This window comes from Pocillopora verrucosa, chromosome 1 (assembly GCF_036669915.1).
Source record: "Pocillopora verrucosa isolate sample1 chromosome 1, ASM3666991v2, whole genome shotgun sequence".
Taxonomy (NCBI): domain Eukaryota; kingdom Metazoa; phylum Cnidaria; class Anthozoa; order Scleractinia; family Pocilloporidae; genus Pocillopora; species Pocillopora verrucosa.
The window spans coordinates 15,532,362-15,549,573 of record NC_089312.1 but is presented as its reverse complement, the minus strand read 5'-3'; the positions used below and the strand labels follow the sequence as shown (position 1 = coordinate 15,549,573).

Below are 17,212 nucleotides of genomic sequence, written 5' to 3'. Positions count from 1 at the left end.
GAGAACTTGTACTTCGTAAATAAAAAGAGGGGAACGAATCAAAGGCGTCAAAGTTTTCAATGCTCGACATGTGCTTCAAAACTCTCTTAAGAGACGTAAGTGCTCTCTTAGGACTGACATTGCATGCAATCTTCCTCAGCATTACTTCATTGCTTGACGCCCCAAGGTACGGCTTTGAAAGGTGATCGTGAAATTCACCTTTTACGCATACACCAAAAACAACGGAACATCGTTGTTGCAATTTGGTCAGCGAGTAACGCAATAACACTTTAAAATTTATATGCTCGCGGTTGGGGGATTATTGAGGACTTTTTCATAGGTGGGGAAGATGGGAGAACCAAACTTGGATTCATAAACAGTTTTTTTTTTTCCAATTAGATCCTAAATAGGCTGAGATATACTTCAAGAATAGTATATTCTAAACACTACATAATGAGTCGAAGCATGCGATCATGTCGTTGCAAGACCTTCAGATGAGAGGGGAGGGAGAGAACCTCTCGGACCATCCCCCTGGACACGCCACCGAAGGTTCAGGTTGCAACAGAACACTTACCACATCCGTCCAGGGCACAGAGGAAGGTCCCCAGCTGCCACCAGGGAGACGAGACTCGTTTTCAAACACATCTTCTAGAAAGCTCTTGTGACCACTGTCTCGGTCATAAGTCATGCTATTAATTTTAAAACAAAGACTATGAGGAAGTAGAACTAAAATCAAACTTCAGGAGACATTCATGGTGAATGTCAAGTTATGACATCTTTAACAATCAAGAGATTGTCTGTATATTAGGTACGTGCACGAGAGATAGCGCGCATGTCTCCTAGAGTGCACATTTTAGCTCGGCGTGCGAGCTGGCTGTAGAAAATCCCCTTGGTCTTTAAATTTCAATTTCAATTTCATTTTATAAATTAGCCAATCTCTTAAAAGAACTCTAACCTTGACATTGTAAGACTGACGTGGACATTCTTCGCGTACTTTTGTTGTTTGCTTTTACGGAGTATTGTTAGTTGTTTTTGAGCTTTCGTTCGCGAATTCTTTTCGTATTCACGCACGGCGCATGTGATTTTACAAATTAGCCAATCTCTTAAAAGAACTCTAACCTTGACATTGTAAGACTGACGTGGACATTTTTCGCGTACTTTTGTTGTTTGCTTTAACGGAGTATTGTTAGTTGTTTTTGAGCTTTCGTTCGCGAATTCTTTTCGTATTCACGCACGGCGCATGTGATTTTACAAATTAACCAATCTCTGACGTGGACATTTTTCGCGTACTTATGTTGTTTGCTTTTACGGAGTATTGTTAGTTGTTTTTGAGCTTTCGTTCGCGAATTTTTTTACTCCTTTGTTTAGAATTTTAGGAAGTTTTGGAGTTTTTATTTTAACCAAACGTTGTGGTTCATTTAAAAACTCTAATACTTATTTTCTACGGACTTTTGACTTGAACCTTATTTTTTCGTAAATGGATTTTTCCCACAGGCCCTTATAATAAGCGCTGTAGGATACGCGTTTCTCCTTTCGCGAAAAGACTGGAGACGAATTGGGGAGAGGGTTACCGGGAGTCTTGCTCTCATTATCAGTACGAGACCCCTTTCAGACCTCTCGCCGGCTTAACCCTTTAAATCCTGGAGGTGATTAGCATGAAACTTCTCTCTACCGTATCCATACATCATTCAGCAAACAGGTGATGAGAATACTCAGACTTATCAGGCATAAGTTGTTATCTTAATCTAACAGCAAATCCTTACAAATACTGTAATAGGGAATGTATAGCAGCTAAAGGGAAGAATGAAAAATCACATCTTGGGTTAAATGCTTGAGGCGTGAGCTTAAGGCCTTAGACTTTCCCGCGGGCGAAGAAACACTCATGCCGAAGCGCTTTTGATTAGGGCCTGCTCAAAGGCATATTTTTACCTCGATGAACACTTACACCTCGTACACCGGATAAATTTGATAACTACGTTTTACTTTTTCAAATTTAAACGTTTTGGTGTGAACGAGGCCTGAATCTTTTTAATCATTTCGCATCTCGTTTAGCGTAAATCTTTACCTTAGCTCTGGGTTCACGAACCAGTCTCCTTCAAAGCGCCAGCCGGGAGGAGTGACAAAATACTCCTGATACAATCTTAACTGAAATAAACCGAATTAAATTGTTATCGGGAGGAACAGTTGATCAGATTTTCAGAGCATTTCTGTAGAGTATAAACACCAACAGTCTGCAGGCCTTAACTCTTTTCCACGACCAATTTCATTATCAGAGCTAACTAAAATATGCAATGTAGTTAACTGATTTAAAAATAGGACCTCCTCAAACTTTTTAATGTGTAGTTATCGATTACCGTTTTAAGTAACTTTCTAACTAAATGACTCCATATGAAATCTGAAGCTTCTTTACACATATAAAGTACCAATCCCCTACAGTCACCTTCTGTACGGCAGACCATCGTCACCTCTCTTCTACCTACATATCTGCATATCCTGAGATACTGCACTCATATACCTGCTAAGACTCCAACACACAACTGCCTTAATCTCCCTGATAAAAGTAAATCGGTAAGTTAGGGCATTTTACTCAACAGTCATTACTTGAAATATTCAGTTAGCCATGACATTTCAACGGAGTCATGTAAAAAGTAAATAAACCGAGAAATCTCTTTTCCAAATTTCAGTTAACTACCTAATCTACATTAAATCTTCAAAGGGCTGATGAATTTTCCGATAACAGGCTAATTACGCTAAATTCATTACGAACGAAGCAACATCTAAAATAAATTTCTAGTAAGATTTGAAGCAATGATGAAAATAATTACATCTCCCCGTGCGTTTGACCAAGACGGCCGAGGAAGTCCCTTGGAGGTCCAAGTACCAAGAACATTCATTTGATTCTCATACTAAATGAGAAGAGGATACAATGGAACAAATATTTATTACATATGTAACAAATCACTTCACACTGTTTGGTACTGTCAACCTTGCCCTACAAAGTGACACTTTTTCAAACCACGATTCCACATTCAGAGCATCAGGTAATGGTAAGAACAAACGTCTAAAACGACTCTTCTCGAATATAGATGTAAAAAATATGTATATGGTTATGAATACTCAGTGCGCGCTAATCGGACCGAGAACCGACGTGCAAAAAGATCATATTATATCTCTCAGTCAGTATGAGCACTATGATGGGTCGATTTAGCAAGCCGTATTTCACTATAAGGCCCGCTAAACTCAAAAGTTTGTTTGTATTGAAATATTACCCCTTTATTTAAACCCAGAGATATAATAAAAATCTTACTAAACTCGTTTTCTCGGTCCCCACTGTTTTTCAGTTCGGATTTATGGCCTGCGCGCTTGGGCCATATATCTGAGCGGAAAAAATTGGGTCTATAATTTAAAGTACAGACCTCGAACTCGGTTAATAAGAGGTATCTCTTCTTTAGGGAAAGTTTTAGTTTTAGTCGCCATTTTAGAGAAATGTGGATCAGCTCAATTGCAAAGTAATACAAAAGTCAAGACATGGTGAAAGTGAAAGGCTCCTACCGTCTCTGCGTAGACGCAGAAGTCTCCCTCTGTCTGTTCCCTGTTGGTCCAATCCTCCTGATGTTTCTCGAGCCCCAACCAGACTATCATTCGAACATGGGCAGGGACTTCTGGAAAGTCTTCAAGGTTCATTTGTTTCTTTCCTGGGTACTAATCAGACAGCGAAAGCATCGAAAACAGTTACAGCACGAAGTATGAAGTAATTAATCTTACCATAAAACAAAGACAGTTCATCTCCATAAGATCAAATATTTGACTCAACCCTTGACTTCATTAATACAAGTTACTGCTTTTTAACTTCAATGAAAGTTTGTATTATTCTGTACGGGGCGCTTTTCGGTTGAGTGTCGTTAAACCAAAACTTAAACTGAAGGAAAATATCTTTTAGAGCCAATGAAAACTCAAAACTCAAAGTCAAAGCAAGGCAATTGCCTAAAGTGCGGGAAAACGCGGGTGACCAAATCGTGATTTGTTTCAGTTTTACATCTGATTGGTTGAGAGAGTGGCATAAGTTTTCTGGAGCGACAACAGAGCGAAGTTGAGCTTCACCAATGCACTCCTGGATTATTTTCTCTTCTACGAAAAGTCTGAGAAAGTTTAAGACCTCAGCTAGGAGCAAGCAACGCGACTTGCAGAACACCAGGAAACAGAGGAATCCAGTTGACGCCCTATGTGCTACTTAGCATCTAAAGAACTGATGATGATACCATATCTAACCTTCATGAACATATTGAGGACCTTGCCACAGTTCTGACCACAGGCATCAAACTGAGGTGAGAACAACACCTCATAAGCTGGGATACGGAACGAAGCAATTCGCTTGGTACCACTGATTAGCCATATTACCACATCCGGCATGCTGTTCTGGGGCTAAAGGAAAAACAACCACAAAGATGCGTCAACAACCAAGTATTGTATAACTTATACCAAATGCAACCCAGTGACTCAAACCATACAATTCACGAGGACACACCTCAACAGAAATATCTTTCAATCTCTGCATGTAACCCTCAATTTCTGCCATGGCTTCAGCAACATCCGTCGCACTTTCACGTAGCTTGGTTGCCTCCTCCATGATGGCCAGCTGTAACAAACCAGAGGTTGAGCGTAACCATTTACACCCTAACATCAGCATACAGATTCTCCTTACTTTTCTCTGTACATATCTTATGGTACTGACAAGGAGAATTTGCTTAACAATCAAAAGATCCTTCAGATATTTTTTTTTTTTTTTTCCCTTCAGATATTGATCATTTCCATTATTTTTGTGACGTTAATATTTGATCAGTCACTCTCGGGAGATAAAGAGTTGACACTGAGTAACAGACATGATCAGCAACACCGCCACGGGTTTAAAACTCCTACGAGATGGCAACGATTTCGTTTGAACCTCAAACATTAAGTTTAATTACCAATTGTCTAAAATAGCGAGGCGTTGAGAGCGAGACAAGTTTCCAAAGGAAAGATAACACAGATTTTGGCATAAAGTTAACGTAACTGTTTAAAATTCATAAAATATTCCGAAAGGACGAAGTAATTAACCCATGAAAGTCGTGCAAGTTTGGCCAATGACACACTCCTGTCTGCACAACGCACAAAATTTCAATGTATACCTACAATGAGTGGCAAATATCTTGGCACGCTTTACAACTTTTTAAATTTTTTTCTACAACTTTCATCTATCTCTTCCTCTACCCCATTTCAATGTTGCTTGGTGTTAACCAAATGATCACCAACCTAAAGCAACATTGTCTGGGGAGAAAGATAGGACTGTTGAGTAACTTATTTGAAATGAATTACAAGACCTCTGTTTACTATGTTGAGTGGAGGATTGTCCACCAACTAAGGGGAGGCATGCCAAATACTCTTGCCACTCATTGTAGATGGTTTTATAGGTTTCACATACACTTGTTTCTCTACCTGAAATAAGTAAAGTAACATGAACAAACCTTCTCCAAAATTCTTGTGTCTTGAATCTTAAGGTCTAACTCGTTGACACCAGGAGTGGAACTGTCAATCTTAGGTAGTGGTCTCCTACAGACAATAATAAAATTATCATTTCCTGTTTTTACTTTCCCAAGGAGTAGAAAATTGAACAGGTGTCTGAAGTGGCCGTGCAGCCTGGATATCAAGATAAAATCAAACGGGTTTACAAGTTGAAAAAGTATTTAAACAAACTAGGGAGACTAGTAAAACCCCCCTACTTTCACGCGTCACGTAATGGTAAATACACTCTCGAAACTCAAGTCCCAAAGTTGATTTTTCTCTACAGTTAACTGACAACAGTTGTTCAGAATTAGCTTTGAGAACTTGAATTACATTCCTCAACCAAATCATCCACACTATAAATCAATATATTTCGCTGCATATTACACAGTTAGCAGACCTAGCCGTTAGGAAATTCTTTTTTTCGATAAAACTCTCATGAGCTGACTTTGATGTGCTTTCTTAAGATAAAGGGGATCAAAATGATGATGTAAATTTGCCACCGTAAACAGTTTCTAAAGCTGACGTTACAAGACGAAGTTTCGCGTACGCTTCTCTTAGATAGTTAAATATATTATGTAGTGTCTCAGTGTTTGGTAACTTCTTTCAAATTGGACGGTTAAAGTTTCTTATTCATGACCACAGATCGTTCAGATCTGTACGCTGCTGTACTTAAAATGGAATGCCCTGTGTACCTGCAATCATTGATCAGCTGATCTAACAAAGCTATCAAAAGTGAGGCTGTTTCGGCTGTTGGCGCATTTGCTTCCAGACTAAGCTGAACTTTCTCCATGTTCGTTTCCTGTTACAACGACAAAAACAAACGTCAAACCATTATTGGGTCTTTTAGGCCATTCCACCATATAAGGGAAAGATTCACAACAGGTTCACACCGCTTAGGCAGATGATTTCCTAAGGCGCTGAATACTATAAGTACCATCACATCCGATGTTACACCATTTACACAGTTCGTCCAGTTACCTTGAAAGTTTGCCGATACTCATATCAAATTTACAAGAGAGGAAAAGCAAGAGAGGCGAGTCCTTAATAAAAGCACAATATCAAACTAATGTCCTATTTCCAATGAGCCAACGGTCATGAGTTTTTCAGTGGAAGCGTTTTTTAAGGCCCGCCGAGGCAAAAAAGAAAAACTCTAGTCACTGCATAAACGTTTCATTTAACTTCACTGACATTTTCAGACCAAGATGCGTCGAAACTTTTAATCGTAGCCGTCAAATATTTCGGATTTTCTATAAAAATTTCAATTATCTCATGGTCCACCTGTGGTTTCAAAGGTCAATAAAGCCATAACTTATCACCTAGTATATATCTGTATCGATATTTATGGCCTTGACTCACCAATCGCTCACACATTCTAGTTAAGATATTCAAGTTGTCCAGTCTGAAGGAAATATCTTCCCAGTGACTATCCACGCACACACAAGGTTTGGTGTCTCCCCATGGAAGGTAATAGTAGTAGCAGCCATCGTAAACAGCGTTGGTGGGTGGAGTAGTGGAAGACGATGGAGGAACTGACTGATCAAGCTTGTTGCCATAATTTCCTAACAAAAAACAGTAATCACGTTTTAATAGCGCGCATTTAGATCGAGTCTTGTGTCACCAAGTAAACGCAACATCCAATAAAAGCAAAGGGAAGCATCACAAAGAGCCAATAAGAACTCACAAGAAAACTGCCTGAAGCGCGGGAAAACGAGAGGGACCTAGTCGCCATTGGTTTCGGTCTTGAAACTGATTGGTCGAGAAACAGCGCAAAATTTTTAGTCCGGAAGACTCGCACCACTCTCCCCACCAACTAGATGCAAAATTAAAACCAATCACGACTTGGCCGCTCGCGTTTTCCCGCGCTTTAGACAGTTCGGTTGGTTTAACTTTGAGTTCTCATTGGCTCTTAAAGGTATTTTCCTTCCTTGTGATTGGTCGTTGTGATACTTTGGTTTTACGGTTCTCAATCGAATAGCACTCTAAAGAGAGGTAAAGCAAACCACCGATCCAATGAAACTCAATTTAAAAATTGCAAAGTGGTGTGAATACCACAAAACTACTTCTAGTGTAAGGCCTAAAAGAAGAATGGAGAGTTTTACTGCATCCTTCGTCTAAAAAAGATTTCTCGACCAACCTATGCTAACTTCAAACTCCAATGGTCCGTCTGTGGATGCTATCATCGTTGCCTCCAGGAAGCAGGCAAACAACTTAAACTTACGCCTGCGTAAGTACGGCTGAAGACCACAACAAAATAAATAAGTAAACAATATTAACCCCTTACAACCCAACATCAGTGTGCATATTCTCCATACTGTTCTCTCTACATTTCCTAAGGTGCTGACTTGGGGAACTTGTTTAACAATCAAGAACTTCCTTAGTTGGTGATCATTTCCTTTAATCTCGTGACCTTAATATGAAATTCAAGGGTAATTTTTTTAAGGAGAAATTAGGTGCTAGTCACTCTAGGGGGTTAAAGGATCAAAAGCAAAAAACGACAAACGCTGTGATATGTCTTTCCTAGTGTTCAAAACTAGCTCGAGTCAAGGTGTTCGAGTTACAAGAAAGTTTGGTTTTAATGATCAACTTAAATGATGATGTAAATTGGCCACCGAAAGAATTTCAACGCTGGCTTTTCGAGTGTTAGCCCTTCGTCAAGGCGAAACGTCAGCGTTAGGAAATCTTTACGGTGGCAAGTTTACAATATCAACTCAGTTGATTAAACCAAATCATCTTGTAATACCCTCTACCGGAAATCTGATTTAATTTGAGTTAGCAGCGAGTTAACAGAGTTTTAGTTGGCGGAGTTCTACTGTATTGGCAAGAGTGAAGTAAGTATGAGAGGGCAATTTCTCATTGGCGGTCATCGAAACACTTTGTAAGAAATCATACGAAAACGAAAAATTACTTCTCCAAAGGTTTAATTTCTGAAGTACCTGTACTCGGATGATCTCATGACTTTGCAGGTCTTCGGCAACCTCCTTTGATGACGGTCCCAGTTTGGTTTCCAGCTCCACTAACACCCTTCCTCTGTAAGCAACTCCTTCACCCTGAAATAGGATAATAAAAAAAAACGAACATGTAAATAGAGATATGCCACAAAACACGACTAAAAAGTAAATCTTCCTATAATTTGCTTAGTTCTGAAGGATATCGTATTGTAAGTGAAACATCGAAAGTTTCAAATTTCCTCTGGTGGGACAAGAGGAATAACTTTAGAAAAAAAACATTGGCGCAAGGATGCTTTTACCCTATGAAAGAGTACAAAGAGTCAACAAGAACATGCCGGGCCACAACATTGTATATTTAACTCAGTTGTGGGATTTTTGCACAGATTTTTAATTCAGAAAGCATCTTAATGGAATATTCCACTACTTTGGTCATTACATGAGACGTACACAAACCAGAGATGGTGGGCAAAACCAAACTTTTTTTCAGGTCTGAACTATACATGTATTAAACACTTACAATTCCAAGATTCAAGTCATCGTATTCATCAGGCAAGTCGGAGTACTCTCTTGTCGAGCCATAGAAATTAATGTAACAAGGACCAAACAAAGGGAGAAAACCTGCAGCCGTACAGAATTGTACCAAGGCTTGAGTACTCCTCAACAGAAGTAACAATTCAAGTCACACGCTCATACAAACATAGCAGTATCCTAAACACGGCTTTTATCCAAAAGGGTTCAACGGTTGGTCCTAGCTAAATGAAACTTGATTTTTTTGCTTTCATAATCAAACAACTGTATCAGGTTGATTCCAGCCAGGGAGTATTATCAGTTCTTTACCTCTTTCTACTTTTGTGAGTCACTGTTTCTCAATAAGAAAGAATCATTAAAGAAAAGTGTTTCCAAAATGACGAAGCCTTGTGTGACATGCAGTTTTCGGAAGAAAAATCACGTTTCCCGCTGAGATTCAAACACCAGCTGGTAATTTATTTTTTCAACTCCAAAAACACTTAGGAAGTTCTAATTGAATTTCAAGGAACAGCATTCCTGACAAGAACAAAGTTGTACTCATTATCACAAAATGTAAAAAAAAAAAAAAGGAAATCAGTAACTATACCATCATCGCCTTGTCCAGAAATAGCGGAAATTGGCAAATAAGCTGTTCCAATACAATCATCTGCTGTCAATCGATCCCTGCATGGAACATATATTTTAATTAAAAATTACAGTTGAAATCATGTAAATTATGATTTAACAAGAGAAGTTTCATAAAGTGAAAATTCGGAATCAAACGTTCTCAAGGCATAAATTTGGACCATTTAAATTTCAATTGGGAGGGAAAGATGATTTATCGCACTGAGTCTTTGTGGAGCCTTACCAATCAAATATCTGAAGTTTTAGTCTCTCACACATTGAGGGGAACTGCGATAAAAAAGCAATAAATCCACATGGTCAATATACCAAAATCATCATGGGAATGAAATAAAACTGCATGCATAAAAGTAAATAATAAAATATTTAACGTTTTACACAACTCACCTTGAATTGTACATTGAGTTCTGTGTTGAACTCTGGATGATCTGAATTGTAATGTACTCTTGTCTTTGACTGTTCAGAAAGAAATTGGCATTAATAAATCATACTGACATTACTTCATGTTCAAGCCTGGATTGAACAAGAACTAAAGTTCACCTTCCTTCCAGCAAAATTGAAGACAAGGTAGGGATCAACCAATTCTTTCTGTTCCTAAATAAGGCAAAAACAAACAACAATGTGCAACTGATTTAATACTTTATTAGAGTTACAACTGAAGAAATGTAGTGTTAATTGATAGCAAAGGGCATAAGAAAGTGTTGACCTTCAGCTAAGAAGAACAGAGAGATGGACCAATGGGCTAACAGACCAAACACTTAAGCATCTACACAGGGATAACGGACATAAACCAATATTTATTATACTTGATACCCTGATAGAGCATTGGCCAAGTTCAGTTTGTCAGCCAAACTACATGTAGCTACTAAATCCCTTGAGCACTACTCACACTTCCACGACTTGAAAAATTTTGCACCCCTGTATTAATGTGATTAAACCCTTTTCCCATAAGTACGAGTAGGAGATACAGTGGCCTAACAGTTAGCAAGCTGGACTGTTGGTTCAGGGATCCCATCTTTAACCTAGCCAGGTCATTGTGTTGTGTTCTTGTGCAAGAAACGTAACTCTCACAGTGAGTTTTCTCAATTAAGAAGTGGAACCTGCATTCTGTCTCACTGTCAATGAAACCTAACTAATACTGGGAGGTGACCCATACTGGACCTACCCAGAAAATCCAGATAAGGTTCAGCGCCTTGTGAACCATGCACAGACTTACTTTTTACCTCATTTGCACAAGTTAAGTGAATTTATTTTGACATCTTTTGCTCTCCATATCCTTTGTAGCAGTTTATAAGATCCTACCCCTCCAAGAGCTTTTTGTCATAACTATTCAATGGTGATATATATTAGAATCAAAGAATCTACATTTTACCTCGCCAACATGAAGAACTCTCTTTACACCTTCAAAGAATCCAGAATCCACTGCAAAAGATAACATAACAATTTTATTCCAATGACAACTCAGAAGCTTGTTTTAGAGTTCTGAAGGCATTTTCCTCTTTATGTGGCTTTAGTTTTTGCAAGTAGCCATCCAATCTTTAAATCAAAACAATTGGTCAAAAATATTAAAAGGAAGATGCTGCAAAGGTTGCAACAAAGGCAAACAGCGTACTTCTAAGCTGCAAGGAGATCACCAATGACAACTAAGCTAAGGCCCAACAAAGCAAATTGAGCTAAAGTGCAAGCCTACGACCCTGTCAAAACCTTCCTGGAATATCTTATGTGACATGGGTAAAACCCCTGCAAATTCTTAGTTCTAAGCTGCCTCAAAATGTCACCAAAATATAAATGGCTAGGATATAAAATGAGCCCTGCAGTAAAATTAATAGCATAAGAGGAAGATTTCACATCAACAGTAAAAATATGATTAATTGATGGAAAATCAGTCAGAAAATTTACCACCTATCATTTACCAGATTTCATATAAATGCAAGTGCAATAAAGACAATCACATTTATCTCAAACTGACAATGAAATGCTGGCACTTTTTCAGGGTTCCTTGCATTAGATTGATGACAAAAAAGTAAACAAATATTTAATTATATTTCTCTATCTTGTGACAATATATATAGTCCAGCAACAAATCATTAACAATATTCATGAAGCAGTTACTTACTTTGAGGAATGTCTTCAGCTCTGTATACTTTCAGGGAGAAGACAGCTGGTCGTAACATCACACCAGAGGGCTGCAACAAGTTCCTAAAGGAGACATGCATTCACAATTTATTTTGCAGTAATTTGGAACAGTTTCAGTCTTGGAATTCTTAGGGTAAGAGTTCCTAGGTAAGACAAACAAAACGTGGTTTATATTCTGCATAAAAAATGGATTGCAAAACACAAATTTTCCACAAATAATAACAACTTAATTAACAGCACTACAATTACTCACGATTCAATATCATCTGTGTCATTCTCTGTTGCACCTTTAGAGGAAGACTGCAAGAAAGAAAAAATACAACTTTTTGTTTAACCCATTAACTTTCAAGAGTGACCAAGATGCAATTTCTATTTCTTACACTATCATCAGAATATCAAGTAAAAAAGTTATACCAGTAATGAAAATATTATGAGAAAATTATAAGTTGATCCAAAGCCAGATTCTCCAAACTAACATCAGAAGAATTGTATGACAGATAGAAAGGAAAATCACCAATGAGATCTACAAATGATTTCTTGCTAGTGATATAGTGTCTATTTACTCTATAACATACGATTGCATTTGAGGAATTAAGTATAAAATAGTGCTTACCGGAGCTTCATCACCAGGCCCCAAAACCATGACAGTTACTTTGAGATAACCCTGGTGGGAATGAATGAAAAGAATTAATAGGAATTAAATAATGATGATCAAAGAATAAACAAAGCAAAGAGAAAAGACAGGGGGGCATTAAATGAGCAAGCCTTAAAGAGAGTAAAATATGAGATGGTAACATCAAAGTTATCATAATTATCAACTACTAAAGGGATTTAATATTTAGTATTATAGAAATTTAACATCATGTATTTCACCTCAACAGACCACACTTTAAACTATTTTAAACCTATTTGAACCATTATTTTGTTTATGAAAATTCCTAGCATTTAACCTATAAAAACTATACATTAGAAATACCAGTTTACAAAAGAAACCAGCCGCAACTTCCATCAGTTCACCACCACGATAACCCACCCTTTTCTCAAGTTCTCCCAACATCCTAAGTGGGTTTTAACACTAGTAATCTGACACAAAGTGCAGCAGTCTATTACTTTTTATTATAAAGAAAACTTTAAACGTTTCAATTTTCTTTGGGTTTAAAGGTGCAGTAAACAATAGGTTTCTGACAAATCAAAATTAAGGTAATATGCAAGTTTCTTTATGGAACAAAATCAACAAATAACAGAAGAATGCATCGTAATAATTTCCCTTTAGGTATGTGCATGTTATAATTTTGGTATTAAATTCTAACAAAATTATATTCAAGTTTAATACCTCTGCTTTTTATTATAACAATCATAAATCAACCAGTACTTAACCATCATTATTCTATTGAAATTAATACCTTCAGTACATATAATCAATGAATTTAGTTAAACTCAAATACAATTATATGAAACTAATGATGAATCATTAATATAGAATTTTTAAAAAATGCATTTATGATGAAACATGTCTTTTAACAAAAAAGTATAATTGTTATGAGTAAATTCAGTTCAGAAAGGTCACAATTACAAACTACTTCAAATTGAAAATCTTCTTAATCTCTCTTTACATTCTGAACACAAGAAATAAATGTTAACATGAACATTAACCATTACATCTCATTTTAACTGTGAGTGTCAATAAACACAACTGAAAATTTTAACATTCACCTAAAATAATTCATGATTCTTTTTGAGGAAGTTCCAAACTAATAAGATCATCTCCTATTTAGGAAACCAGGTCTAAATCAATGCTCAATTAAACCATTTACAAAGGTTAAATTAATCATTACAGTCTACATCAAAATGTCTATCTAGCCAGGTGTGCCAGTGAGTTCATCAATTAATATTTGGTTGAATAATTGCAAGTTTAAACCAATCCATTTATCATTATCATTATATTATTTCTTATTTTCTATCAATGATCACTTACCCACAAAACTTTTGCAAAAATTGTTGTAACAGCTATTAGTAATGATAAGATGCACATTAAAATGATCAAATGTATTTTATCTAGACAATATACTCTCGCTTTTCATTTTTAGGGCATTCCATACATGTCATTGATATTTATATTCACTGCAATTTTTCAGATCAAAAATTTATCTTACTTTGGATTTCCATAACAATTAACATTGAGTAGAACATTCACCCTATTTCATTTAACTATTTCATGTAGTATTTTAACTGCACTTTCCAAAAAAACTTCTCCTCCTTTGAAACCTTTGTGTATATCAATGAAAATATTTTTACCTTCCTTTGGTAAATTTGATGAAAATCATGGCACACAAATTTTAAAATTTCTGAAGCACAAAGAATTCCTCAATATAATGGATGCCTGTTATTTCAATTCAACAGTTAAAATTAATTTCAATTTCTAAAAGTCAATAGGCCTTCTAGTTTAAAATTGACACTAGTTGCCTTCAGAATAACATTTTAGCCTTCATTTTTGTCTCAAGTACAAAATATGTTTTATCACTTTTTTTAATTTAATTAAAAAAGTCCCCACAATAATAATTTAAGTTTCAAAAATTTGTAAACAAGATCATTAAAAAACATCTTATTCACATAGTTTGTCGCAGATGACTTAATGAAAAAAATAAATTGAAAAGAAGGTAAAAGGAAATTGTGCTGTATCATGCTGTCATAAACACAAATAGCAGGATATTTACTGCTGGAATTCCACCACTTCTCCGTCCAGATGCCCCACGTGATTTTCCTGTGTCAGGCTGCTCATCATCCTCATCTTCATCCTGACATTTTAAGTAGTCACTTACATAATAAGTGCAAGCATTAAAACTCACTGATACCACCTTACAGTAAAACACCTGATACATGGAAAGCAATATTTAACATATGAAAGCTGTAGGCCAGTTATAAAATACACCATTTTCCTACAGCATACTCTGTTCATTTGCACTTGTAAGCACTTCTGATAAATGGTGCATGTCGTTTCTTTTCAGTAAATTCTAAAAAGTATTCATCATCTTGATTATTTGCCACATTGTTTGATTAAAGAATTGAATCTGCGTGGCAGTTTGTCCCACTTGACAATCATTACATCCTTAAAGTGAGTAAGCTTGATACTTTGCACACTAAATAACTCACAATCTGGAAAGTCAAAAATTCCCCTTCAACCTCGTGAGAATCATTATTATGAGTACCCTTGCCTTCAATACATTGACATATAAATCAACACTAGTACACAACAATTTTAGAAACCATACTTATTTGTACATGTTTCATTCAGTGAATGATGTATGTTATATAATGCATGCAATCAAGATATATCTAAATATTAGATGTTGAAATAAAAATAAGATAAAGAACTCAAATCTTTTTTAGTTTCTCAAAGCAGAAGCCAACAATGTGCAAAATCTCCAACCCTGCCCACTTCAATTATTGGTATTTTTCTAACTTTGTGTAATTATGCCTTAATATCAATTGATATATACTTTTACGTATCTGTATTGCTATCTTTAACTATTTGCTGATATAAGCACAACTTAAAAACTTCTGCAGAATTCTTACAAACAAATTACTTTGAAGCACTGCCGTGTATTGTAAGAAGTCAAATTACTTGAATTCTATTTTCCTTTAACAACATCTGAATCTCCTCAGTAGAATACAGATAAACAAGTATAAACAAGTAAGAAAATTTTCATTTGATTAATAGATGTTCATACATTCCATACTGTGTGTATTGACCAATACATTAGCATATGTTGTTAATCACTACCAGTGTCATGACTATTATAATTTTTCAATCCATGTTTCATTACACAGTCCTACATTTGATTTCCATGAACTACAGGCAGGTCCTGTGACATGGAATGAGTTTGTATTCTGATCTATATTATAAAGAATACAGCAAGTCATGCACAGTCACTGCAACTTGGTCCTTGTGTACCAAACCTTAAGATGGTTAACTCTTTTCCTCCAATCTACATCTAACACTCAAAATGTCAGACTTCTAATACTCATTAAGTTTGTTTATCTACATTGTACCTTTATCTACTCCTATAGATAACAATAATTAAAATAGATGTAAGAAAAATTTACCTGCTTGCTGAAACAAATAACAATTTCCTAAGAAGCTGAAGAGCAAAAGTTTGCTTTGTATTCAAAATAGCCTTTTACATGTGTCCACAGCTTTCTTTTCTTACCTTAACCCCAGCCATCTTGTCATCAGGATCAGTGAGTAGAACCCATTTCCGTACAACAGCATGGGCTGTGAAAACAAGAATAGTGAAGAATTAATGACAAAAGCAATTTTATTACAAACCACACTTCCCCTGTCTGTTAAGTAAGTTAAAAAGAGGGATTCCCTAATTATGAAAATAGGGGGGTACATTTCCAACAATGTTAAAAACTTTACCATTGAGCAATTTCAACTTTGCAATTTCAGTTGACCTTTGAAAGAAATCCTGGATTGTATTGGTTTGCTTCACTGCACTCTGGGAGTGGTCAAGAAATCTTGCATCCCCTTATGCTAAAATGAAAAACTAAAACCAATTGGGACTTAGTCACCAACAATTTAGGCAGTTTGTTAGTTTTTACTCTGAAAGCCTCTGTGTGATATCCAGACATCCAGGATTACATGAAATTTTTTTAAACAATTATACCATTTGTGCCACCTTGGCACTATGCACCTCATTAGCTATTTACCATTTCATATCTAATTTTTTCTGATTGGCTATGGTTTTGATTTTAAGACATTTCATTATCAGATATACTATTTCGTATTTAATCAACACTTGTATGATAAGAATAATTGTAATTATCACAATGATAAAATTATTTTTATCAAGATAGGTACTTACACGGCTCATCGTAGAAAAAACCAATGTCACTCTAAAGAAGAGAAAGAAAATTTAGTGCATTCATGGTTTACAAATATTTTTTCATTACCTTCTTGAAAATGGAAATTAAATTCTAATTCATTTCTCTCCTTTCCTACTGCCTAATTTCAATCATATGAAAAAGTGCAAATTTTCCTTGGAAAAAACTGTTTAAACTCAGAATAGCACTTATTCACATTTAACTGCCATGCAGCTAATAAAAATTAAAATTAAGTTTCTGTATTGAACCAATCTAGTTTTTAAATTCAGAACCCTCATGTGGAACACAACTGTGCAAGAATTATGGGAGTCTCATTTTCAAAAATACAGCAGTTAATCTGCATATTTTACAGTCACCGATATCAGTCTTTTGGAGTACTATATTCAAGATGATCAGAAGACATGATCAACTGTACATGTACATAGTAGGTGCATCATACTGTTCTTTATTGATCTAGAAGTGAAGACTCAGCCTACCTTAAAGTAACCAATCATGGCATTGGCTCTCAGTTTTCTTGAATTAAAAACCTGTTGAAGTTACAATTACATGAAAAAATTGACATCAAAAAAGGCTGT

At 36.1% G+C, this 17,212-nt stretch overlaps 1 protein-coding gene across 1 annotated transcript in view; it reads right to left on the bottom strand.

The window, feature by feature from the left end:
* LOC131789274 (myoferlin) overlaps window positions 1-17,212 on the bottom strand; it is a 40,419-nt gene that overhangs the window by 20,539 nt on the left and 2,668 nt on the right. The window contains 24 exon segments of the mRNA XM_066161447.1: window positions 554-668; window positions 2,045-2,124; window positions 2,805-2,885; window positions 3,532-3,681; window positions 4,249-4,401; window positions 4,505-4,615; window positions 5,481-5,565; window positions 6,213-6,319; window positions 6,877-7,079; window positions 7,655-7,754; window positions 8,454-8,567; window positions 8,986-9,086; window positions 9,583-9,659; window positions 9,844-9,887; window positions 10,005-10,073; window positions 10,158-10,211; window positions 10,990-11,039; window positions 11,734-11,816; window positions 12,007-12,053; window positions 12,367-12,417; window positions 14,468-14,548; window positions 15,962-16,026; window positions 16,619-16,649; window positions 17,114-17,164. Coding sequence (XP_066017544.1) covers window positions 554-668; window positions 2,045-2,124; window positions 2,805-2,885; window positions 3,532-3,681; window positions 4,249-4,401; window positions 4,505-4,615; window positions 5,481-5,565; window positions 6,213-6,319; window positions 6,877-7,079; window positions 7,655-7,754; window positions 8,454-8,567; window positions 8,986-9,086; window positions 9,583-9,659; window positions 9,844-9,887; window positions 10,005-10,073; window positions 10,158-10,211; window positions 10,990-11,039; window positions 11,734-11,816; window positions 12,007-12,053; window positions 12,367-12,417; window positions 14,468-14,548; window positions 15,962-16,026; window positions 16,619-16,649; window positions 17,114-17,164 — 2,103 coding nt within the window.